A 25554-nucleotide genomic window follows, 5' to 3' on the forward strand; every position below is an offset into this window, starting at 1 on the left:
CTCTGTAAACTATGTGTATTCACTGAATTTCACTCTCTGCCTTTAACGGCTCGTTGTAGCTCCAATAGAGTGGTGAAGTCCCTCCCCTTCCGGTGGACCTCCATGGGACCTTATTTTGAAAAAATTATGTATTGAAGTCAATGGAGAGAGAAAGATTATCTTTCGATCCCATTTGAATTGTGCCACGAATTACACATATGATGTTTGACAATTTAAAAGATTTTTTTGCAAGTCAAAAAAAAAAAAAATTGTCGTAAAACTGTGAAGTAACACATTTGTTTGTGTGAAACGCTCAATGAACTACATCTCTGGTCCAAGCCCCCAGGAAGTGCGCCGGAGTCTGATGAGAATATTCGTGCTGGTCAAACGGCGGTACTACACTTCCTTTAGGTTGCTGGGCCTGGAAACACTTTTTCCCATTGACTTACATTGGGAAAGAGTGGTCTGTAACTCGTTGGATAATTTTTTTTAAACTAAATAAACTACCCAGTATGAACGTTTGTATAGCCCTTATTAAAAACATTCATTCCTCAAGTTGTAAAAATGTGCTAATAACGTTATTCTGAGAGTTATTTCCCTCTGCATTATGAATGCGCATCTAACCCACGGGACCGCGCCGCCCGGCACGTTCATGTTACGTGTTCAGCACTACATGCGTTTATCTTTACCATGGATGCACAATAAGAACGGACCCATATCACCTTACTGCCAGCCCATGGAGCTGTAATAATGGATATATTGCACATGTTTGCTGTAATTCATCATTTGTGAAATATTATACTACATGGGCTGTATGATGTGAATCTTGTACCGTAAATGTTGTATTAAATAAAGTTAATATTACCGACGTAGATTAACGTTCCTGTAGCTTCTTTTTTTTTTTTTATTCTTTATTTATTTGGGGTCACATTATAATACAAGTACAGTTTTTCAAATCATATATTTTTAGAGACCCGAAAGTGACAAATGAATTAGCAAACAAAATTAGTCAAAATAAAATAAAAACGAAAAAGTACACAGGGGTTGTTTGAAATAGCAAATGTCTACACATGTACATATGCATTCATATCAACATGCATACAATACACACACACATACATGTGTCCATACATACACATCTATATACATTCAATCGGTGTATAGGAACAGTCAAACAAGGGATGGTCGTCTTTGGGATATGTAAATTCTCCACTTTTTCCATATTTCCTCAAATGTGTTTTCCTGTAGCCTCATTGAGAATGTGATTCTTTCCATGATATAGATTTCATGGATTTTATCATACCAGTTGTCAAGAGAGGGGATGTCTGCTTTGAGCCATTTTCTAGTTATTGCTTTTTTTGCTGCAACAGTAAGAATTCCAAATAGTTGTTTTGTTTTTAAGTTTGAGGGGATTGAATGTACGAGCCCAAATAGAAATTCGTCCCAGTTTAATGGGATTTTTTCCTGTAGTATTATTTCAATTTCTACATGGATCTTTTGCCAAAAAGTTACTATTAAAGGGCAAGTCCAAAACAAATGGTAGTGATGTGCTAACTGAGAACCACATTTCCTCCAGCAGCTGGGGGGCCCTAGCTGATGTGATGACTGGGCAGGGCTGAAAAAATACCTGCTCAGCATCTTCCAACTAAACATTCTGTAGGTGCCTGAGCTAGAGATCTTCCATTGAAAAGTACAGTAGCTTGTCCAAACTTCGTCAGGGATGGTTTTTTTTGTTTCGTTTTCCCATTTGTGTTTTATATAGAAAGTATTTTCCTTTTTAATATCTTGAAGAGCTTGGTAAAGTTTGGAGATTACTTTCATCCCTGTGTCTGATGTGTATGCACTGGTGAAAACTATTAATAAAGGGTTTTCAAGGGCCTTCTGGCTGTCTGACAGGGAACTATTTAAGTAATGGCGTACCTGTAGAAATCTAAAAAAAATCACCGTTATTCAACCCATATCGTTTTTTTAATGTTTGAAAATCAAACATAGTTCCTTTGCTGAAAAATGTGCAATATGAAGTAAGGCCATGTTTGGCCCAGCCTTTAAATATTGTATCTAGCTTGCTTGGGGTGAAATCAAGATCATGTGAGCACCATCTTAATATCTTCATTTCCTCCAGCAAGTCACTCCTGGTGATGGCCCTCAGCCATAGTTTTAAAGAGAGGTTGATCCAGCGGTTATCTTTTTCCAGTAAGTTTTTAATATGTTTTTTATCCCCTAACCTTGCCTCGATTGGTACTTCTCCTGATACATTATTCTCAATTTCTTTCCATCTAGCTCTGTAGTCTGGCTTGCACCAGCAGAACAAGCTTCTTAATTGGGCTGATATATAGTAGTCCTTCAAGCAGGGGAGCGCTACTCCTCCCTTGTTTTTAGCTAGTTGAAGAGTACAGAATCTAATCCTTGGTTTCTTCCCTTTCCAAATGTACCTTGATATGGTTTTATCCCATTCGTTAAACTGCTTGTCTGTGATTTCAATTGGTAGATTCTGGAAAAGGTATAAAAGTCTAGGTAGGATGTTCATTTTCACTGATTCTATTCGAGATTCAAAGCTCAGCACTGGGATCAAGTTCCATCTATTTATGTCTTCTTTTATTTTCTGATTTAGAGGGTTGAAATTTAGTGTATACAAGTCCTCTGAATCTTTAGAAATGTTTACTCCCAGATATTTTAAGTGGTCCAGTTCCCAATTAAGAACAATGGTCGAGTTTATATGTTGGCTTGGCTTGTAATTAAAGCTCAGTATTTGGGTTTTTGTTATATTGAGTTTGTACCCTAAGACAGAACTATAAGTATCCAAAAAGGTCAGTAAACTCAAGAATGATTCATCTGGGTTTGACAGGTATATTAATATATCATCAGCAAATAATGATAATTTATGTTCCTGGCCATATACTTTTATGCCGGTAATATTGTTATTTTGAGTAACCCCCAAACTCAGAGCTTCGATATAAATTGCGAATAACAGAGGGCTAATTGGACATCCCTGTCGTGTCCCTCTCTCAAGGTTGAAAGAATTTGATATGGCTCCATTTATTTGTATTCTTGCATAAGGGTTGTCGTACAATGCTTGAACAGTATTAATAAATGTCTTGTGAAAGCCAAACTTTTCAAGAACTTGGTATAGGAATTTCCAATTAACTCGATCGAAGGCTTTTTCTGCATCAAGGCTCAAAAGTACTGCCTGGAGTTTGTTTTTGGATATATGTTCAACTATATGTAGAGTTCTGCGGATATTATCTTGAGTTTGCCGTTGTTTGATAAATCCTGTCTGATCTAGATTTATTATCCGAGGGAGGATTTCTTCGAGTCTTTTTGCCAAAATGTGGGTAAAGATCTTATAGTCTTGATTTAGCACACTTATTGGACGATAGCTTCCACAGTCACATTTGTCTTTCCCTTCCTTTGGTATCAGGGAGATTACTGCTTCGCCCCATGAGGGGGGAGCTATACCTGTCTGAAGCACGTGGTTAAAAGCATCCCTCATTGTTGGGATCAGTAGATCCATCATTTCCCTGTACCATTCAGAAGGGAAACCGTCTGGGCCTGGGGCTTTATTGGGTTTTAAATCAGCGATTGCCTTTTCTATTTCTTTTCCCGTAATTTCTCTAATTAAATTGTGATTTTGCTCATCCCTCACTTTAGGGAAAGTGATCAAGTCAAGGAAACTCCTGATGTTGGTTTTATCTATTTTAGGCTGTGTGTATAGGTTTTTATAGAAACAGACAAACGTTTGTTGTATGTCTTTTAGATTACTATGTATAATACTTGTTTCAGGGTCTTTTATTTTGTAAATTGTGTTTTCTACCTGTTGTTTTTTTAGTTTGTAAGCCAATAGTTTTGCTGATTTACCTCCTACCTCATAGTAACTTTGTTTTAGAAAGATCATTTTATTTTTTATGTCGTTAGAGAGGATTTCATGGAGTTCGTTCTTTTTTTTATCTATTTCCATTTTAGTTTTTGTATTTAGGGTTTTCTTATGTATATTTTCTAGATGTTTTAGTTCTGTTTGAAGCTGATTTGTTTTCTCTTTTCTTTGCTTATTTATGTTTGAGGAATAGCCAATTATTTTTCCTCTTCCGCTTTGCATGCATCCCACAAGATTATTGGGGACACTTCTCCATTGTCATTGTCGTTCAGATAATCTTTTATATGGGTCCTGATTTGAGGCCTAATTTGGTTAAGAATTCCTGTGTTCAATCTCCAGATTGTGCTTTTCCTTTCTAGTCCTAGATTTAGTGCCATGGAGACCGGGGCATGGTCTGATAAGTCCATGGTCCCTATACTGCAATTTTGGACCATGTAAAAATCTTTCTGATACATAAACAGATAATCGAGCCTTGAGTATACTGAGTGTGGATGTGAGTAAAAGGTAAAATCTTTCGTAGACGGATTTAGGTCTCGCCATATATCTGAGAGCCCTAGGTCTCCCAAGATCAATGTAATGTTCTTGGTGATTTTTTTCCCTCCTGAGGGAAGGGGTTTTGATGTATCTAAAGTTGGGTTAAGTCTAACATTGAAATCTCCCCCACAAATTAGAATTCCTTGGGCCTCCAATGTTATTATTTCAAAAATGTGTTTGTAAAATGACCATTCAGATCCCGGGGGGGCATATACATTCAGGAGGGTAACTAAAGTACCCTCCAAATTTCCCCGAATCAGTACATATCTCCCATCTTTGTCCTTTTTTTCACATGTGCATTCAAAGTTTAATTTACTGGAGATTAAGATTGTTACGCCCCTCCTGGATCCCTTTCTGTATGAGGATGAATATGAACTGAAGTTCCACTTTTTAAGTTTTTGGTGTTCCTGTTCTGTTAGATGAGTCTCCTGAAGGAGGGCTATTTCAACTCCATCTCTTTTTAATTTTGACATGACTTTATTCCTTTTAATTGGGTTTCCCAGACCGTTCACATTGTATGTAATTACTTTAATTGACCCTTTACTCTGCATGCTGATTATTTGCCTTTATTTTAAATCCATGAGTTCCTACATTTAAATCATTTCCAACATCCCCTGTTGTATATATAACATTAATAAAATACAAAACTATAACCAAAAAAAATGTAACAGAATAATATCCACAAACATAAATGACATTGACTTCCAGATTTAAGGCCACATATTGTGCCTTGGAGTGTTGGAATATGGAGGGAAAGTCTCTTCCTCTTAGTGATGGAAGGGGGCCCTCTTCAGCCCTTAAGCTGATACATAGGTCCATAAAATACAGAGGGTAGCAAACCGACCCGAAATGTGCCCACATGTGCCCGTGGTATATGCGTTCTATTCAGTTTGATCTCAAACTTTGGGTAGAGAGGAAAATAATAATAGTAAAGGCAAGGAGGAAGGAAGAAAAAAGAAAATAGTCTCAGTGCTACTTATCAGGTATCCCGATGTCGAAAGCTTCGAAGCCGTTCCTTGAAGTGTAACTTGGAGCTCGGGTGCAGTTGATTTCCTCGCTTTCTGCTGGGTTCCCAGGTCAGCCGGTTAATCTGGTCCATTAACGAGCTTGGGTTCTGCAGGACAGACACTGGTATCCCTCTCTTCACCATGTCTGCTGTTGCCTCCTCAGCCGAGTTGTAGACCACTGGATTGTCCTCATAGAACACTTTTAATCTGGCCGGGAATGGGCTCTGGAATCTTATGTTTCTTTCCTTAAGTGCCGATTTGGCTTCCGCATACTGCCTTCTCATTCTCTGCAATTCAGGTGCGTAATCGTGGTCCACGTTGACCTTTTTTTCTTTGAAATAAAAACCCTGTTTCTGCCAGGCTTTTTTGATTACGTCTTCTTTCATTTTAAAACTTGAGAATTTCACCACCAGTGATCTCGGTGAGGCCTCTGCCGGAGGTTTGGGGCCGAGCGCACGGTGCGCCCTCTCGATCTGTAGCGTAGAGGGGGTCAGTTCCAGGCCTTTAACTAGTAGCTCTTCCACAAAAGCGATCACAGATGTCGACATGGCTTCTGCACCTTCCTCTACTCCGTAGATCCTTATGTTCTCGCGCCGTGTTCGTCCCTCCAGGTCCGTCAGTTTAGCCTCGGTCTGTACCTGTAGCTTCACTAGGCCTGTCACCACCTCTTCCCATGACTGGATCCTGGTCTCCGCTGCGTCAATTCGTTCCTCTGCTTCCTCCATTCTTTTGTTAATTTTATTGATGTCTTCCTTTATTCCATTGAGTTGTTGGCAGGAGTCTTTTCTAAAGTCTCGCAGCTCTTTTAGAATTAAACTCATATTAGCCTCCCCGCTGTGATCTGCGTCATCTGGCTGCTTGTCATCATCCATGCTGTTGCTTGCTTGAGACAGCTGATCGATTTCTTCCTCGTCGTGCTTTTTACTTTGGGTATTGATTTTCTTTCCCTTTCTGGACATTTTTCGTTAGTCCGATATTTCCCCGTTGATTTAAATGCTCTCAGAGAGTTGGATTGCGTTGTTCGGACAGTGTTTTTAGATATTTTGGGTCGGGAGCGTGTTGCTCTATGCTTCCATCTCTGTGTCGGACCGGAAGTCGACTGTAGCTTCTTATTGCACTTGCAATTGTTTTAGTTACTTGTGGGCTACTTAACATGAATAATCACAGTTACTATCCTTTTACTCCATCACATTTCAAAAAGAAATAGGCTATTGTTATTTTAACTCCACCACAGTAATCCATCATCAGCTTTACTTTTTAGATAAAGTTTTAACTCACAATTGATCATAACAGGCTTCAACATATACATTTGTATATATTACCAAGTGGTTTCATGTACAACCCACACAAGTATCATGCTAAATGAAGCTCTGTTGCTTGGATATCACTAGATCCTGATGTCAGCGTAATATAAAAGTACATAACGATTGATGTGTAACTTAGCATAATTTACTAGCTAGCCGCTAGCTGCTAACTGCCGCCTCGTTAATATAAATCCAGTACCATGCTGTCATGAATGTGCGGTGCTGTTACGTGTACGCAAATTCACGTGCTTAACCCATTTAATCCCATTGGTCACAATAGTGACCGCAAAACATATTTTCACTTATAAGGCTCTATAAATGTTACTGAATTATATATCAATGTATTTCCAGAAAATATTGGATAAATAAAAGGTCTCAATGAAATATGTGCAGTGTCACATGTTCATTGTAAAATGTCACATGACTTGAGCTGTTCACTTCCTGGTTGCACCAAGAGAAGAGGATGGCTGCCTCAAAGCTCCCAGAAAAAGCGTTAGTAAAGAATGTTAACGTAAAGATAGTACAATGATTTTTGGTAAACATAATCTTTAAGGTATCTAGTATTGATAAATGCATTTGCAATAACTTAACTTTTTTTAATGTGGAAACAGAAAGAGTAAACATGTTGACGGCAACAATAGTGACCGGCGGGATAACACAGTGCATCTAGGTATACACATACATTTACACATACATAGTCTTTTAACCTAATTTCTTAATGTGTTTTTTCTTTTAGCTTTACCTTGAGTCAAGTTCTGGATATGTTGGATCTAGGTGACAGCCCTGATAAGGCATGCAACATTACAGTTATCCCTCAAACTGAGAAAGATGCTTTACTCACTGATTGTGATAGCGATGGGTCAGATATGGACTATGAGGGGGAGTCAGGCCATTTGCCATCCAAGCTGTTGAATGCATATGCTGAACTTCAGCAAACTGATCATGACAGGAAGAACGTTATCAATGATGATGACATCCCCCTCACCACTACCCCTTCCACACCCCCCTCCGCTGTTCATGATTAAGAGCCAGTGGCCTCTATGAGCCAGAAGGTCCAGTCAGAAAAACCAAGGGCAAAGCTGCAGGTTGTCAAAAATAAAGATCGAGTGTTCAGACGATCGAAGAGGCCCGCCTCCACTGTTATTCCAAAACACACAGTCTACAGCCCAAATGCTGCAGAATGTATAAAACAAAGTTGCCCTGATCCAATGGATGTTTTCTTACTAATGTATCCACCTACCCTAAGAGAGATCACCATTGAAATGTCCAACCTCTACTCCACCCAGACCAAGGACCAGCAACTGTATCTGAGTATGGAGGAGCTCCTCACATTTTATGGGATCCTTATCACCTCTGGGGACAGCTCTGTTCCAAGAAGACACATGTACTGGTCACTTGACAGTGATGTACACAATGAAAGCATTTCAGATGCAATGCGGAGAAATCGCTTTGATGAAATAATGGCCTCAATTCATGTGGTTGACAACACAAAGATCACTGACGACCCATTTTTTAAAGTTAGACCCATCTTGTCCGAGCTCAATCAGTCATACAAAGTCATGCCATTTCAGGAATGGCTGTCGGTGGATGAGAGCATGATCAGATAATATGGTCGCCATGGATGTAAGCAATTCATAAGAGGTAAACCAATCCGCTTTGGTTAAAAACTATGGAGCCTTGCCTAATCCAGTGGTTACATGCATCACATGGAGCCATATGGTGGATCCCACACTCTCCTCCCTGAGACGGGGTTAGGTCAGGGACCCAGTGTTGTCCTTGGTCTTGCAGAGCAAGCTCAGGTGCCTCAAGGTTGCAAGTTCATCCATGACAACCTCTTCACTTCTCTTGGACTCCTTGATGAAATGACAAAAATAAGATATGGGAGCTCTGGAACAATGAGGCAAAATCGTTTGTTTGATGTCCCATTCAAGCCCCAGAAAGAATTCATGAAGTTATCTCGGGGAACATCTGAGGTTTTGACCCAAGGAGACAAGTTGCTGGTCCGTTGGAGAGACAATAATGTTGTCACAGTGGCAACAAACATGGAGGAGAAATACAGTGAGACCTTTGTCAAGAGATGGAACAAGGAGCGACGTACATTTGACAAAGTCCCACAACCAAAATGCATCAACCTATACAATGAGCACATGGGTGGTGTTGACCTTCATGACCAACAGGTATGAAGATACCATATCTCGATCCGGTCTAAGAAGTGGTGGTGGCCCATCTTTGCATGGTCTCTCAACAGTGTACTTGTGAACAGCCATTTCTTTTACAGAGACATTATGGGAGGGACCATTTATCTGCTCACCTTCTCAAGGATAGTGGCGCAGTCACTTATGCAAAAGTTTGGCACAAAACCACTGAGCCAGGGCAGGAGATCTCTGCTGGCAGCTACTGTTGAACATCAGGCAAGATATGACAAATCATCTCACTGGCCAATCAACACGATGCATCGGTTCCAGATATGTCGTCACTGTGACAAACGCACTACCTATGCATGTGAGAAATGCAAAGCACCACTGCACATTGAGTGCTTCAAGATGTACCATGGACAGCAGAAAGGGAACTATAAGTGAATGCAAAGAGGCTGTAATAGCTATAAAAAAAACAAAGCAGACCCAATAAAGGCTGTGGAGATGAAGTACAAAGGACAATCCATGACAAAGGGGAAAAGTCCAAAATGACTGGAATGTTTTGGAAAAGAAGTTGAAGTTAATCAATCAGTAGATTGTAGTTCAAAATAGTGATGCACAAACTAATCGTGCACTTGGTTCTAAAGCCTATGATATATATATATATATATTGCATTTTTGTTCAGTGTAGGACGCCTATTCAACATGCTACCTTTTCTAAATGTTACCTTTTATGTTCAATGTGAATGAATCACACAACTGGCTGTACAGTTGTTTGTGAATGTTGCACTAACATATCAGAAAGCCAATGTTACAAATATTGCACTAAAGTAAAAGTTCAAATTTGACAACAGTTGTATATTATTAATGTTTCAATTAGTGCTGTCAAAATTATCGCGTTAACGGCGGTAATTAATTTTTTGAATTAATTGCGTTAAAATATTTAACGCATTTAACGCATGTGCAGAATGGCCCGCCCCATACGTGTCACCAGTGGCAGCGCCAGGGTGTGGCTGGGGTAGGCTACACCCATACCAAGAAATGGCTTAGCCCCACCATGAAAAATGATGTTAAAGGAAGCAAAATAAAGTCTGCCAACTCGCGCGGAGTAAACTGCACAGACAGCAGTTAGTAAGATTGATTTCAGTAGCCACGGTTTTGAAAACTTTTGTCACGTAGTGATCGTCTTCTCAATAGAACATCTTTGATAACGGCGTGGTGTTGTTGCAGGAAGTCCCGACGGAGAATACTTTTGCTGTAGTACAGGGGTGCACATAACTGGTACGCAGGTTATGTGCGTAATCTGAAATGCGTACCGTCACTTCTGTCACAAAGCGCATTTGCGTACCGACGTACTTGTGAAGCTTTTCCAGAAGGCGGTTAGATCACCGGACGTCAGAGTCGGTCTCCGTGTGCACAGACAGGGCTGCTGTTAAGGTCGGTCTGTACAACGGAATTGTGCCAAAACTACGCCAACCGGCTACGGAGGGAGACTCCCCCCCCTTCACTGGAGAACTGCGCTAAAACAGCTGATCACAACGTTCACACTCTGTGGTCACGAAGTACTCCACTAGCCGCCGCCCCCCCGTCGACTTTCCTGAAGTACTCCCCCGTTGATAGAAATCAACACGTAATGAATTAAGACCCCACGGTTTGATGATTGATAGGTGTGTGGGTTGTCTTTCATTTTGACACGCAGAAAAATGTTATAATAAACATAGATACTGTATGTTAAATGGATATATCCGCCTTCTTTCATTTATCTTTCCATTCCCACAACAATATGCATAAATAAATGGCATATTTTGGACATAGTTCGAATGGTGATTAATTATGATTAATTAATTTTTAAACTGTGATTAATCTGATTACAAATTGTAATCGTTTGACAGCCCTAGTTTCAATACATGTTGCACTAAAATAGAAATGTTGAAAAACGTTGATGGTTGTTCATATTGGTGTTGTATCAGGAATTTTGTTGTGTAAAAAGTCTAACTAGAATTGGATGGGGATTGCCAGTGACAGAGTTGTAAATGTGTAGATAACTAGGCTGGGATGTATACAAATTTGCATGACTGCATTGGAGAAGTATGCTAATTCAATTTATGTATTTTCACGGCAACACATAATCCCACCGGTCACAATTGATCGGGCATAAAACATAACATTTCAACTACTTTTCCACGAGTTTTTTTAAAAACAATGATTGATTTTTTCAAAGGGTTACTAATGACACAAGATTTGGATATTTTCATGTCTGGGAAACATTTGGGATTAAATGGGTTAATGTGAACGAGCCTTTTGGGCGGCGTGGTTAAAATTGCGCATGCTCTATGAGTGCACATACGGGTACTTCTCAGGCATGCCGGGTAATTTGTGACGTTTCGCTCTCTCAAAAGTTGGGCCATTTTGTCATCATGCGCCATTGAGCAACTCTCATAGGAATGAATGAGGCCCCGCCTCCCACGCTGTATCCAGTTCTTATTATACATCCATGCTCTGGTCTCGCAGAACAACACACGTCACCAAGATGGCCGTCACTACTGTCTTGTCAACAAAACGATTGACTACCCTCACTATCACCACAAGGAAACACGTCCAGAAGAATGTCATGTAAAGCTGCCTGCCTGCCTTCCTTTGATTCTCTCTGAACTGCCTGGTCTTTTTAATGTTTAATGTCAACCATTTGTGCAGATAGCATGAAGTAGAAAAGATCGGCGATCGCCGATGCTAGCGTTAGCATTAGCATTTCTCCCCCAGGCTTAAATTGTGTATTATAGAATGATCACACCGGTGACAGTAGCCTACTCTTCAAAGGGTTCACGAAATATGACTACTACTCTTACTGTTTAACATTTTGGGTTACTTAATGTTACTTCATATTAAGACTAATAAAAATGACAAGGCTGTAATGCTAACTAACGTGCTAGCTACTAGCTAGGTAGCTAACTTGATCCAGCCACTCCTGGTCCTTTCATCATACGGGAAGCGAAAGAACGAGCAAGACCCATTGATGTAATGATAACAACCTGGTACTAAGCACACAGGCATCTTGTTAACCTCTTAAGCCCCACGGACCCGTATCCGGGGCCGAAATCGCGTCATTTCCAGGAAACAACGTCTAAGGAACCTTCATATTTAATAAACTATGAATGTTTCATATCCATATAACGGAAACAAACTAATTTAACTGATTTTTTTTTTTTTTTTTTAAATGAAAAAGATCTGTCGGCCTGCCTGCCGCTAGGGGGTGCTGCAGCGCCCTCAGCACCCCCCTTCCCGCGCCCATGGAAACAACCGATTATGACCGAGAAATTATATCATGAAAGTTACGGTGCTTATTAAGCATTTTAAAACGTATGTGGTAAGTTGCCAAAGTGCTTTGTTCTGAACGTTCATCAGTATTATAATCAAAAAGAGAAATTTGAACGTTAGTTTTTACTGAAATGATCAAATAAAATCAACATTTCACTGTCTTTACTGAGCTGTGTGGGGTTTGTTCAACTTTTTTCCTCCTATCCTTCACATTAACGTCACACAGGGTTTCACACCTATTCTGCAATGGCTCATACCAACAAATGCTGTTTTGTTTTTAATAACTTGATACACAGGTGTTCTTCCTAATCTGATGCTTTGGTGAATCACAAAGGTGCATGTAATGAAAATGAACAAAAACCAAGCTGTTGTTGCATTATTTAAAACAAAAAGGGTTTTTAAATCAGACACAGAGTCAGGATGTGCGCGCCTGAGGGGATCAAGTTCTGGGACTGTTTCCTAGGACTTTCCAGATGTATAAAAAGGAAAGAACGGCTAAAACCAGGGGATCATTTCAATGTAGTGGAGGTCGCAGGCAGTGACCGTGAAACTGATCTATCTTAATTTCTATCCTGATAAAAGCTACTGATAGAAGAAATAAAGGACAGAGGTGCATGACTCAAAACAACCACAATGACTTTGAAATGTACTGACAAATACACAACAATAGATCTTAATTCTTCAATTTTTATTTCCAAACGACAATCACTTAATTTAATGTAATGGTTGCACAACATTTACTTTAAGCAGTGTTCAAGTACAGAGCATGTGCTGTGTGTGCATCTTAACAAGGGCAGTTAAAAAACAAAATGCCATGGAAAGCAGCATCCTCTAAGCATGTGGTGGTATACAATCAACACCATATACATCGTGGTATAGTTTAGCAATTTAGCATGCCTTTTTTGTTCCATGTATTGGTTTTCTTTTTAAGATTTTGAAATGTTTTGGTTCTTTTAAAAAGTCTTGCGTTTTTGCCGCATTCACACTTGTTACAGCTTTTATGCAAGTGGTGTCAATTCCCTCAATGGTACATTTCAAGTATGAAACTGGGCATGACCTTGTGTGAATAGCATTGTCCGCTAGTAGCCATGGCTGAAAGCTGCAGTCCGTACCCAAATGCCAATGCATAAACAATCACACTGCATAGAATTCCACTCAAAATGTTTTTTTCTGCAGGTTTACAGCTTTTTTCTCATTAAGTTTAGTTCTCAAAAGCGAATTATCCTTCCTCTTTGAATCATCAGGGTGAGTTTGAGAATCCATCAAACAAATATTAAGGCTTTATGATAGCGTTTGTTTGTCTCAGCTCTGATGGTTGCCGCATGCTTGTCTCCTTATGTGTTCTTCATATTTGGATTTTCCAGGTTGTAGATGAAGGGTAAATTCGATCTACTAAATGTCCCTTCAGGAACATCAGTTTGCTAAGCATCTGGCTCTGTTCATGCCAAGTATGCCCAAAAGTAGACCATACCCTCTCACAATAACTGCAGTGCACTCTTTAATCTCCAAATCATCCATTGGTTGATTGACGTCCTATGTACAGTATGGAGCAGTCCATCCTTTTTTGCATTATGGCTTGTCTTCCATTCGGTGGTCATTCATTCCCAGGTGCAGTCAGTATCCCCTCTCAAAGTGTGAATGCAGCACTTGTTAGACAATAACAACAAGCCCTGAGAAAGTAATCAAAGCAGTTGTGATCTAGGTAGCCTTTTTGGATATTGTACGGAGACAACAGCTTAGCTTGGGTGCGACATGTGGCATGTTTTGAATAGTGTTCATAAACATCAAATTGCACATTTTAGTTCCAGTAGGAAACTTGGAAATAGCATGACAACATCACATATAGTAAGTGTTACATTTAATGAACTTGCCATGTGTAACTATCCAAAGCAACTTTTTTTGGGTGACCTCATTATTCTTGTGTAATAGTGTAATGAGCCATATTAAGTATTTCAAATACTTCCAATGATCTCATTGGCAATACATATGACACTTCAAATTAGGGAGTTTTTGAAATTGTAATAATAGCATGCATTTCTGATTTCAGATATTTTTTATACTGCAGTTATTTTATGCACCCCCATACAAATATTTCCACATTTATTATAAATTGGGTTTTGTTGTTTTAAATGGTTTTGGCCATTATTTTTAACAGTGATGATAACTTAATTGCTCAAACTCCAAGATCACTACAACAAAGTCAGACAAGGCAAGACACAGGAAATACAACATTTTGTTCTTCATTCATTCTGCCTCCAAGGGCAACCAGGTCAGTTTTGCTACACAAAGAATGAGCCTGACACAATTTAAAAAGGACCAATAACCTCATCATAGAGTTAGATTCTTATGTATATGCTTCCTGACTGCTATTTTTTCGGGAAAAACATTCACATGATACCCAATTTTCTCCTTGCCCTCCTTGCGGTGAAAAAGCCAGTTAAGTTTTGTTTCTGTTGTTTCTTCGTCTGCTAGCATGCACCACTATACAGTAAACAGTTATCTGATTGGTTTCACGTCAAAAGTTCAGCCTAACAAGGTCAAAGTTTAAAACATTTGCATAGAAACACAACGGGAACGTCAGCACAGAGCAGCTTTACCACATATCATGTCAATGCAGCTTTGGTATTGCCTCATTACCAAGCAGTGTGTATATCCAGGAAGAATTACCGGTAACATGTTTGATGTAATGTAAGATAAAAAATACATGGCGGACACAAAGCAATAAGGAATTTAAAACAATGTGCAGGACATTACACACAAGGGTTTTTCAAAAGTGCTCTCTAAAAATGGTTAAGCATTCTAAAATGCAGGTGACTGAGGGTTTAAAACAGCAGCCTGTTATACGAAAATGTGCCAGATATGTTCCAAAATGGTCTTACAATGGGCAAACACCTATTTTTTGACACATTGGTTGTCAGCACCGAAAGTACAGCCTTGCCTTATTTTAGTCTACTTTATGTGGACCCAAAAAGTACATTTTATAGTTTATACTTAAAAGTACCACAGACAGTGGCTTTCTTGTGTACAAGAAATCTGCGTGTAATGTTCAGATGAGGATGCTGAACGCAGCCAAAATGTTGCTTGGTGCTTATGAGCCCCGTGATATTGTGTTTATTATTTCCGCTAGAAAGTAGAATGTATTCAGTGAGCACAAGACTAGATACCAATGAATATTGAATGTAGAAATACTGACGGATAAAACAATTGCTGTCCCCTATCCCACATCAAGAGTATCTGGATGTATTTCCATGTTATCAAAACTAAGAGAAATAATGGCCAAAGCTGCAAAACAAACACTCATGTTGATATTATTTTAACACCTATTAATTACCTTTTTTTCATATGACCATTCGACCAGACCAGATCAATTAAAAAAAAAACTACCAGGTCTTGCATTTATATAACACAACGTGTGTCCATGACATCCAGAGGGCACAGTGAATATGTGGACAATACAGTATGTAGCACAAAGGGACACATTTCATCCCTGCTCAAGCACACACAACAGAGACCTAAGGCACTAATGGTGGTATTTTAAGAGAGGACTACACTCTAACTATGGTCCCATTTGAATATGCAGCTCTTTTGTTTCAAGTGTTTTCTCTTTGTCATTCTCTTTGGTCAGCTCCGGAATAAACCCATTACAAGCATCTACAAACAGTGGGAATTCAGACAAGCTAGTGTTGCACTCTTTGTCTTCAGTGTCCTCTTCTCCTTCGTCCTTCCTCTTCCCCTCATCTGTGGTGGATGTGCTGCAGTCGAAAGTGAGCGTGCTGCAGCCGTACGCCTCGCTGTGAGGCCGGCGCGTCTCGGCCGGGATGTTCTTCTTCAGGTCCCGATTCCTGTTGCGCTTGGCCAGCTTGGTGACGGAGCCCAGGCGGTTGAAAATGTTGTCCTCGGATGTGGTCTGGTGGCTGGCGCCCTGCTCACAGTGCTCGGCCCCTTGCAGCCGGAGGTTATTCAGCTTGGTGTCGATGCTCTCCTGGGAGGAGGTCTTGTAGCTGTTGGTGTCCAGGCTGTTGAAGATGGCGCGGTGTTCTGGGGAGAGCATGTCCAGGGACAAGGCACGCTGGTCCAGGCCCAGCTGACGGCGCTCCATGCTCCGAATGGTGGCGGCTCGCTGCAGCTTGTCATGAACCTCGACGCTCATACGCCGACGTGTCTCTCGAAACTCTGCCCGAACATTCGCCTTCCATTCTGCTGCATGAGCCTTAATGCCACCGACCTTGGCCAAAGAAAGTAATTGCAGATTAGTATGTCAGTTATGATGCGCCGCAATGATAATGTCCTTTTCAAGATAAATAAAAGTAGGCCTATTAATGAATACAATTTATCTGAATTTAGTGACCACCCTTAATGTTTTCCCAATAAGGTCTGTCACACGTTACTTTGAATAACTTTGCCTTTTTTCTCGTGAATAACCAGATAATTTTAAATGTTAAACATCTATAAATCATTCTAATTTAACATTCTACCGCTTTTTAGTCTACTGAATCCAAGACGGGTAGACTAGGGTTAGCTTTGTTTTAAGGGGACACAAAACAATATGTAGAGATCCAGGTTGAGGTTTAGAGTCTCTATTAAAAGACAAAGCATTCACAACAAAGCAGACTATTAAACATGATATTCGGCTGAAAGCATAGATTCTCAGGATAATGACAGAAATGTGGGGATTATCAAATAAGTAACACCCCAATATACATACACCAAATGGGTTGCATTCTAATTGGTTTTAATTAGTTTCAAAGTCAGTTTTGGCTTTTGTAATAAATTCATTATTCAAATTCATATTTTATTTGAAATACAATATGTCTCTGGATACAGTGCCTGAAAAATGTTAGCAGGTGTAACAGGTGTTTTTTATATGATTTTTCACAAGCTTTTACGGCTGTATGTGTTCCCTTTTTCCCCTCTGGTAGATAGACCCAGGTGTGCTGCATTGCTGCAACGAGGTGCACTACGAGGTGCACCTGAAAGGAAGTGATTAAAGCTCAGGTGTCATCAGGAGAAGAGAATGCCTCTTCTCCTGATGCCTGGGGACTGCAGGTGGTTCAGCCTCTCAGTCCAGAATTCTGATTGTATATTTTGTCTGTTTGCTTGTAATATGGATATGATTGTTTTAAAGGTGTGTTAATGTGTGTTTTGTTGTGTGGGTCAGTGGTGGAATACTCTTAGCCCTATAGGGTCTGTATAAGGATATTCTAATATTAGATTTTTACTTTAATATACATGTCCATTTAGTTGTATTTTGCTATCCAAGTGTCTTTCACATAGGTGGAACATTCCGTCGTTCCCACATAACACAATATGTTTTAATTTCAAACTAACTGTGTAGTTCTGTGTTACCACACAGGGAGAGGTTTTTGCCTGGTTGGCAGTCTCAAGGACGCTCCACGTTGAACATGTGACTCTGTAATGTTTGGATCCTTTTTTGTGCTGAAAAGCTTATTATTCATGGCAATCTCTTGCCTTGAATCTTTATTTCCACGAGATATTTCCACCACAGGTCCACAAGGGGTGGGGCGTAACAATGACCCTATTCAGGTAAAGAATATAACATAGTATTAACATCATTCTGCATACCTCTTCTTTTGTCTTTTTGGACAGCACCCTCAGCCAGTCCCCGATCATGTTCAGCACTGCAGCAAAGTAGGCCAGACCCCCCAGGATCCAGAACCACACCAGTGGTCTGTACCACTTCCGGTACTCAATCCTTCTGTCTCCCCCTGATCAGAAAACAAGACATGAATGACTAAAGAAATGTACTGTAATCACTCTGCTGCTGCCAGTGTCGGTTCCACCTGAACGAGAGTTAAGGTCAGAGAAATTCACAGATAGTTGTGATTTCTTTTGAAGTCACGGTCAGTAATTTTGGTAACCTGTGTAAGGTTGTATTATTACGAACATAGCTATAGAATAGGAGGATGCAGTGGAGCCTACCAGGGACCTAAACTCAACTAAATTACCCCTTTTCCACTGGAAAGAGTTCCTTTCAAGTTCCATGCCAGCAGTAGTTTGGATCAGTCAGTTTAGCGTATGACCCAACTGCAACCAGTTTGCTTTTCCACCAACTAGAGCCAGGTAGGAGCCACGTCATCATGTCATCGCTTACGACACTGTTTTCCTTAGCAATGCTTGTTAAAGCTGTAATCAAGTTGTTCTTATTATTATGCAGCCAGATTGAATAGAAGAACGACTTCTCCATCTGTATCCTGTTCTCAAGAGTGAGGTGGTCTCATTTAGTTGCTTCTGTGGTTCAGCCACATTTGCCAATCTCTAGAGTGGTAGCTCACACTGCTGATGTTCCACTCCCTTATAGCCTACCATATTCCAACTGCAGCTCAGCTAGAAAGTAGTAATTCACTGTCTGACTGGCACACAAGTAAGATCCCCTGATGCATATTTCCCATTACATTGATATGTATTTTCTGTTTTAATTGACAATGTTTGGCAACATGGTGATGTATATAAAGTTGTCTTGAATTAAAGGTGGGGTAGGTAATTTTGGAGAAACCAGCTCGAGTGCGCTAGAATTTGAAAATACACAACCGGAAAAAAATCTGCCACTTCCTTACAGAGCCCCTCCTCCAACACACACGAACGTGCACATGACCAATGAGGGCACGAGATAAGTTTGTGCACAGATGGAAGGCTGACAGGCAGGTAGGCCATCCAGTTACTTTAGCCGGGCCGGCTAAAATGATTGGTCGTGCTTTTTACAGCGCTACGGCTTCCACAGATGACGTTTTTTAATGTATTTTTTGTGAAAGCACTTAAGATATTCATTGCTATCGGGATGTTAAGAGCATTCTATGGAATATAACAAAAAGTGTATCTCGAGCCGGTTTCTCAAACTTACCTACCCCACCTTTAAGTGGATGATGTTAGCATAGCTACCTAAACAAGTCTCACAAATACCAAGATGTAAAGCCAACAAAGTAAATAAACTGCTTGTAATAAAAATGCATTACACATTATATACAATTCCACATAGCTGAACATTAACCAGGTTTATGTATTGTTACTTGCTTTTATCCAAAGCGACTTACATACTCAATACTGTGGACAATCCCCACAGGAGCAATTTGGGGTGAGGTGTCTCAGGGACACAACGACATGCTGACTGCAGTGGGGTTTGAACCTGGGACCCCCTGATCCGAATAGCAACGCACTAGTCCACTGCACCACACGCCTCCTATTGCATATTGATTATTAACCATAAACGCTTTGAATGAGTATGTACTTGTTGCTATCATTGTGGCATCATTTACCTGCATATTTTCCTTAGGATAGTTTGATAGGACCACCTTTGTATGTAGAGATACACCTGCTGGGTGGCTATATGTGTGTTGGATTTCTAGTGATAGTTGTGTCTCGTCGAATGTGTTAGTTATGTTTATGTATTTTGTCCGTCATTTTCTGTTTTATTTTGTATTTACCTCTTGTCTTTCATTTCAGGCCCTGTTTCTTCCTCCCCTTGTGTGTTTTTCCCGCCTTCATCAGCGTCTGCCCCGCCCCTGATAGTTTCCACCTGTTCCCACTCACCTCATGTTTAAATAGTCCTGTCTCTCCCTTGTCCTGTATCAGTTCGTCTGGTTTGTTTCCTCGAATGGTCGTGCTAAGCCTCAGCTCTGAAAGGATCGCTTTTCACTCATGTCAGGTTTTGTAATGTTTGTTTATTTTGTTAGGCTTAAGATTTTATTAAGTTCTCTTTTTGTGACGCTAGTTTTTTCCTCCTTGTGAGCGCTTTTTGTTATTTCCACTACCTACTCTGTTAAGAGGGATTACCTGATCTGTTAAAATAAATACACTTTTTTTTATTACATTCAAGACTTTGTCTCTGGGTCGTGCATTTGGGTTCATCAGTTTGTTTCGAGGTACGGAACTGTGCTAAGATATTTTTTGGGGTGATTTATAATACGCATACAAAAAAAGGTGATCAGGACATTTACATTCATTAATGTTTTGTGAATGGTAAGCTCTCACCTGCCACATAGTCACCAATTCCGACTGTTGTCAGAGTGATGACAACAAAATATGTTGACTCCAGAGCCGTCCAGCCCTCAATGTGTTTAAATATTACAGCCGGGACAGTGACGAACAAGATGCAACCAGCCAGTATGAAGAGGAGGGTGGAGGCCACGCGGATTTTAGTCTGACTGATCTGGTTGTGTTTATTCTGAGGGAATACAAAGTCACAGTAACAAAATATAAGGATAGTGATAACAATAATACATACTTATTTCTGGGTGTTGAAATGGTAAGTTCTTGAGCATGGACTCGAAAAACAATGAGAACACAGGAGAGCTCAACTTGATGGCAGAAACTGAAGAATGTATTGGAAGTCACGGCCAAAGAACTGACAAAGACATTTGCTGCAGCCACAAGGTGACACAGCTCCTGCCTAACCAATTCTGAAGATATTCCAAAATCCCATGTATTTATCTAGTTCTAAACAAAACTATTTATAAAGAGAGAAAGTGGCTACCGAGGTCGCCTGCCTGAACGCTGACTATAGGAGAAGAGTGATAAACTGGGTAAAAGGCAGTGGAAAATATTTTCCTCAACAGGTTTCATGTGCTCTCTTAAAGTAAAACCAATGGACTAAATAAAAAAATGTAAATTCCTTAAGTGTATTATTTTTACAAAGCACATTTAATGATAGGATATTTAGTTTGAGACTCACCCGGAACATTTTCTCCACCTTGGCGATGCTTTTGACAAATATGGTACCAAGCTGATCCCCGACGCCTGCCAGGAGAAATCCAAACAGCGGGATTCCAAATATTGCATACAGAATGCAGAAGATTTTCCCTCCTTCAGTGCTTGGGGCAATGTTACCATAACCTGGTGAAATAAACGGAGACAACAAGAGGGTTTACACGACAACATGATGCAAACAAAATAACTAGATGTTTGATCCCAATTACCCAAGAGCAAGCAGCCTGCTGTTAAGTGAATCTTAAAAACAGTCATTGCCTAATATTTCTCCATATTAGAGTCAGGGCAGGACAATGCACTGTGACAAACCAGGGGACATTTGGCAAGTACAGCACAGGGGTTAGTTCCCAACGTTTTTACCCAGACAAGGGCCCTTACTAATTTCCCCTCCTCGACTCCTCGGTCCTCCGGTAGTGACCCGGAAATGGATTTCAGCGCGCCATGTTGAAGGACATCTCATGACTCTAAATGCACTTCGAGGACCGAGGATCGAGCGTCGAGGAGGCTCTCTGGAGGAGCTCTAACCGAGGAGACACTGATGGGTCCTCCACGGTCCTCCACGGCTCCTCCGCGGATGCATTTCCGGGAACAGAGATGTTTCAAAGAGTCGTGACGCACGGCCGGACTTATCTCAGCCAATGACAGCTCTGCATGCATCCCCTGGATATTATTTTAGTTACTGCTTTCATTGCGACGCGATGTTTACAGTGAGAACAGCTGTGAGGTCCGTGAAGAATCAGAGCAGTGTGTATAATATATATCACTCAGTATAACAGGCATACTCTCTTTATTTGCTTTAGTTTAGTAGATATCTACAAACAGTCGATATTTGTCTAAAACCATTTAGTGCTTCACATAATAAAATACACAATGGCTGTAGCCTGATTATGCTTTAGGAGCTGTGTGTGTGGTGTAGGTGTGTGTGGTACAGTGTGTGCGTAGATGCAGCGGACAGACAGGTCTCAGTTGGTTTGGTGTCCTCTGCTTACTTTTAATACTTGTAAACCAAGACCAGAGAGGGGGGGGGATATATCCAGTCTCTGATAGTGTTACGTTATTATGAGAGTGCTCTGTTTGATTCTGAAATTGTATATATACAGTATATGTGTTTGTGTGTCCGCATCTGTAGCCTGTTATTGTCTCATTATACCGCACTGTCAATGAATTAAAAGTAAATATAAGTCGTCATGAACACATCTGTCCATCAGACAGAGCGCTGCTGTGCCTCCTGTCATCATTAATGGACGTCTCTTCAAAATGACCGCTCAGAGGAGAGGAGTTCTCATTTCTCTAACCACCTGCTGCTTCCCCTCCTCTTTCCTCGGTTCCCCTCCTCGGCTCCTCGGCTCGCATCTCCTGTGGGCGGGACTAAGACACGAGGATAGGAGTCGGGGAGTCGAGGAGGGGAATTAGTGAAATGAGAAAGGGCCAAGGTATTGCAGCCACATGGCACAAGGCTTAGGAAGTGCGACCTAGAGATGACCTCCCACTGCCTTTGATGACCTTTAATAAATCAGATGCGTTGAAAGTGTTCAACTGTTCAATAGGTTATCACAGTTATCTGCATCATGGAGAGTTACACCAGTGTAACCAAGTACAAACCACAAGGGCCACCTGTGAGTGAATTGTTGAGGAAAAGTTATCCAGCGGGGTCCTGCCCTTTATTTTAAAGTATTTTTGGGCCCATAACCGATGACACCATTCTAGAAGAACTGAAGCACTCGGAAAGACAGATGGTCCTTGAATGGGCAGCAGCCTCTGGGAGACAGGTGTTGATTGTCCTCCCCGAAAAGAGACCAATGGGGAAGAAGACCCTGGGCTAGATGAGACTTTGATGAGCAAAAGGGTTGGCTGTCCGTTAAATGACCCCAACTTGGAAAAATGCAACTAAGCGACTCGTCAAATGATTCCTTGGACTTGTTGGCTAATACCATTTCAATCAGGATCAGACTTATTCCGTAAATTTGATAACATATTTATTGCCCAAGGGGTAATATACATGTTGGAGATTAGACCCCATCATACTGTGATGGATTTAGGGGGAGGAGAAGCCGACTAGGAAAAGAGAACCCCCCCCCCCCCCTCCCAGGGTCTAGACACCAGAGGTGGGACCAAGTCATTGTTTTGCAAGTCCGAGTCACGTCTCAAGTCTTTGCACTCAAGTCCAAGTCAAGTCTCAAGTCAGGATGGGCAAGTTCAAGTCAAGTCCAAGTCCTAAACTCTGACAAAACGAGTATTAAACAAGTCCTTATGTGCTTTTCAACAAATGTAATGAAATCGATCAACAGAATAATACTTAATAATCAAACCGCTCTTTATTAGTCACATTAATAATGTAATAATCAATTTTCTCTCTGCTGGTAAGGTAACGTGTTTTCTTCTATTTTAAGAGGGATCAGTAAGGTAAGGCTACTGTGACGGTTTGATTCAGAAGGAGTTTAATGTATAAGATCCCTGATGTTAAGGTGACCAGAATGTTTATTTACACTGTGTACAACATGTTATAAGGGACCTACAATCTATCTTTATGCAAGGGATAATGTGCAGCCAGGCGTCTCTATGGGGAAAAGAACACCTGCATCTAGGTCCCTCTGCAGGTGGTACTTTAAGTATATTTTGATGATAATACTTTTGTACTTTTACTTGTAACATTTTGAATGCAGGACTTTTTATTGTAAACGAGTATTCCTACACTCTGGTACTTTTACTCAAGTACAAGATCTGAACTTCTCCCACCTCTGACAATACATCCTGAGTGGTTACCAAAAAAAAACCCTGCTCTGAAGGTTATTTTCATTTTACAAATCTTGCACTCAGCTTTGCTTTCTCCAATATCATTGAAAAGCAGCCGGATGCTGCTTCTTTTTTCGGTTTTCGCTCATTTCTTGACTTTTTCCGACGCGCTTGCATTTAAATCCGGCTCCCCGTCGCTCTGTGTAGCTGGCCTGTACCACTACATCTGCTGTCTTTGGAGCGTCTGCCCCCCACCCTTCCTTCACATAATGGTATGATCCTAGTGTGTCCTCGCATAAGATTGGCCGCATGGTGGCCCAGCTAAATAAAGACCCGCCCCTGCCTGCAAGGATTCTCAGCAAGAGTAGAAGCGGCAGGAGGTTCTGCTCTCCCCGACGGGAGTCTGCTTTTCTAGCGGCATCTAACGATCCGCGTGTTGGAGACCTCTGAATTAAATTATCAAGTCACCTCAAGACAGAAGGCTCAAGTCCAAGTCAAGTCCCGAGTCATTGGTGTCCAAGTCGAGTCGCAAGTGTTTTGTGATTTTGTCAAGTCGAGTCCAAAGTCATCAAATTGGTGACTCGAGTCTGACTCGAGTACAAGTCATGTGACTGGAGTCCACACCTCTGCTAGACACTAGTGGTGGTGAAGTGCTGAAGGGGGAATACAATCCTTAGTGATGTGGGCTCTTCTGGGCTAGCCTTGCCCTGGATCTGATGAAACTGGAGGTGGAGGAGGGTTGCATCAATTCTCCTGAACGATGCTGGCAGGGGAGAAAAAGAGCAGATTTAAACGTTTGCCGGGTGTACTGTGATTGGCTTTTGGGGGATGAGACGGACTGATTGGTTTAGCTGGGGGTATGATGCGCCCTTAGTTATTGAAGGAAAGGGCGAGTGAGAGAGAATTGTGAATGAGAGCATGGGAAACAGTCTTCCGGAAAAAACTTGCGCTGAGCTTCATTTGCTACCTTTGTAGCCCCCTTGCATGAAATTATGATTACAAAAAAACACATATAATGTCAGTTGAAGTGTTGAAGCAGTGGAACAAGCAGCGAGCCCGTCCTGAGTAGACACAACTTTAAGGAACCTTCATTGTCTAAGCTGACACTTAGGGTACAGGTCTTGGAGAAGTGCTATCCCAGGCCAGGTTAGCCGCAACATGATAAAACATTACATTATTTATTCTATATGTTCTATTCTAGTGAAGGAATGTCTGGCTATTAAATGGGATTCGACCTAGTTGTAAATGTCCCTCCTCGGGTGGAAACTTCCCCTGGTGACAGATTAATGCACCTCTAAAGAGGATGTCACAGCATAAGTCAGATGGGTTTTTTGGAATTGCAAACGCTTTTTATTTTAATGTTGAGCATATTGAAAGGGCCTGTCCAGGAGAGGACAGGTTGCAAACCAGCTGAAGGTTCAGCTCAGGGGGGGAGAGGTGACAGATGGAGTGTGCTATGCCGTCAATGTTGTGCAGCCACTTGACACATAGCCTGGTGATACCTGGAGTCCGACAGGTAATCATTGATCAGTTGCTGAGCTACCACACATTATGGTTTTGCCACTTGTGAACAGCAGAGCTAGAATTATGTACTTCCTTGACTACAAAAAAGAGGGTGTTAGGATAAATGTCAGTGCAAGTGAGTTCATGTCTTGCGAACATAACACAATCCTCAACAAGGCTGGAAATCATTGGAACTATTGGCCATGCTTTCTCTGTTTCTTTCCCCCCACCTAGGGAACCTGATATCATGTATACCTGGGGGAAAGCTGGGTCCCAACAAAGGTGAAGAGAAAGACCATGCTCTGCCCACAGGACAAATAAACAGCCTTGTACTTTGCAGAGGACTAGAGCCAAAGACCCCAGGTGGGAAGAGTTATTTCCCCAAGACACTTGCTGTCAAACTGTCTCAGAGTCTCATATTATATTTTACATTTTGCCTATGTCTCCTATGG

The 25554-nt window shown here is 41.0% G+C and overlaps 1 protein-coding gene across 1 annotated transcript in view; it reads right to left on the bottom strand.

Annotated features, from left to right (window-relative positions):
- Window positions 1-12818: 12818 nt before the first annotated feature.
- Window positions 12819-25554, bottom strand: part of kcnk10a (potassium channel, subfamily K, member 10a) — a 32850-nt gene continuing 20114 nt past the window's right edge. Inside the window, exons 4-7 of the mRNA XM_034195673.1 lie at window positions 20832-20992; window positions 20132-20324; window positions 17729-17871; window positions 12819-16370 (exon numbers count right to left, since the gene is read on the bottom strand). Coding sequence (XP_034051564.1) covers window positions 15702-16370; window positions 17729-17871; window positions 20132-20324; window positions 20832-20992 — 1166 coding nt within the window. The 3' untranslated portion in view covers window positions 12819-15701. The remainder of the gene's footprint in view (window positions 16371-17728; window positions 17872-20131; window positions 20325-20831; window positions 20993-25554) is intronic.

Source organism: Gymnodraco acuticeps, unplaced genomic scaffold, assembly GCF_902827175.1.
Source record: "Gymnodraco acuticeps unplaced genomic scaffold, fGymAcu1.1, whole genome shotgun sequence".
NCBI classification, from domain to species: domain Eukaryota; kingdom Metazoa; phylum Chordata; class Actinopteri; order Perciformes; family Bathydraconidae; genus Gymnodraco; species Gymnodraco acuticeps.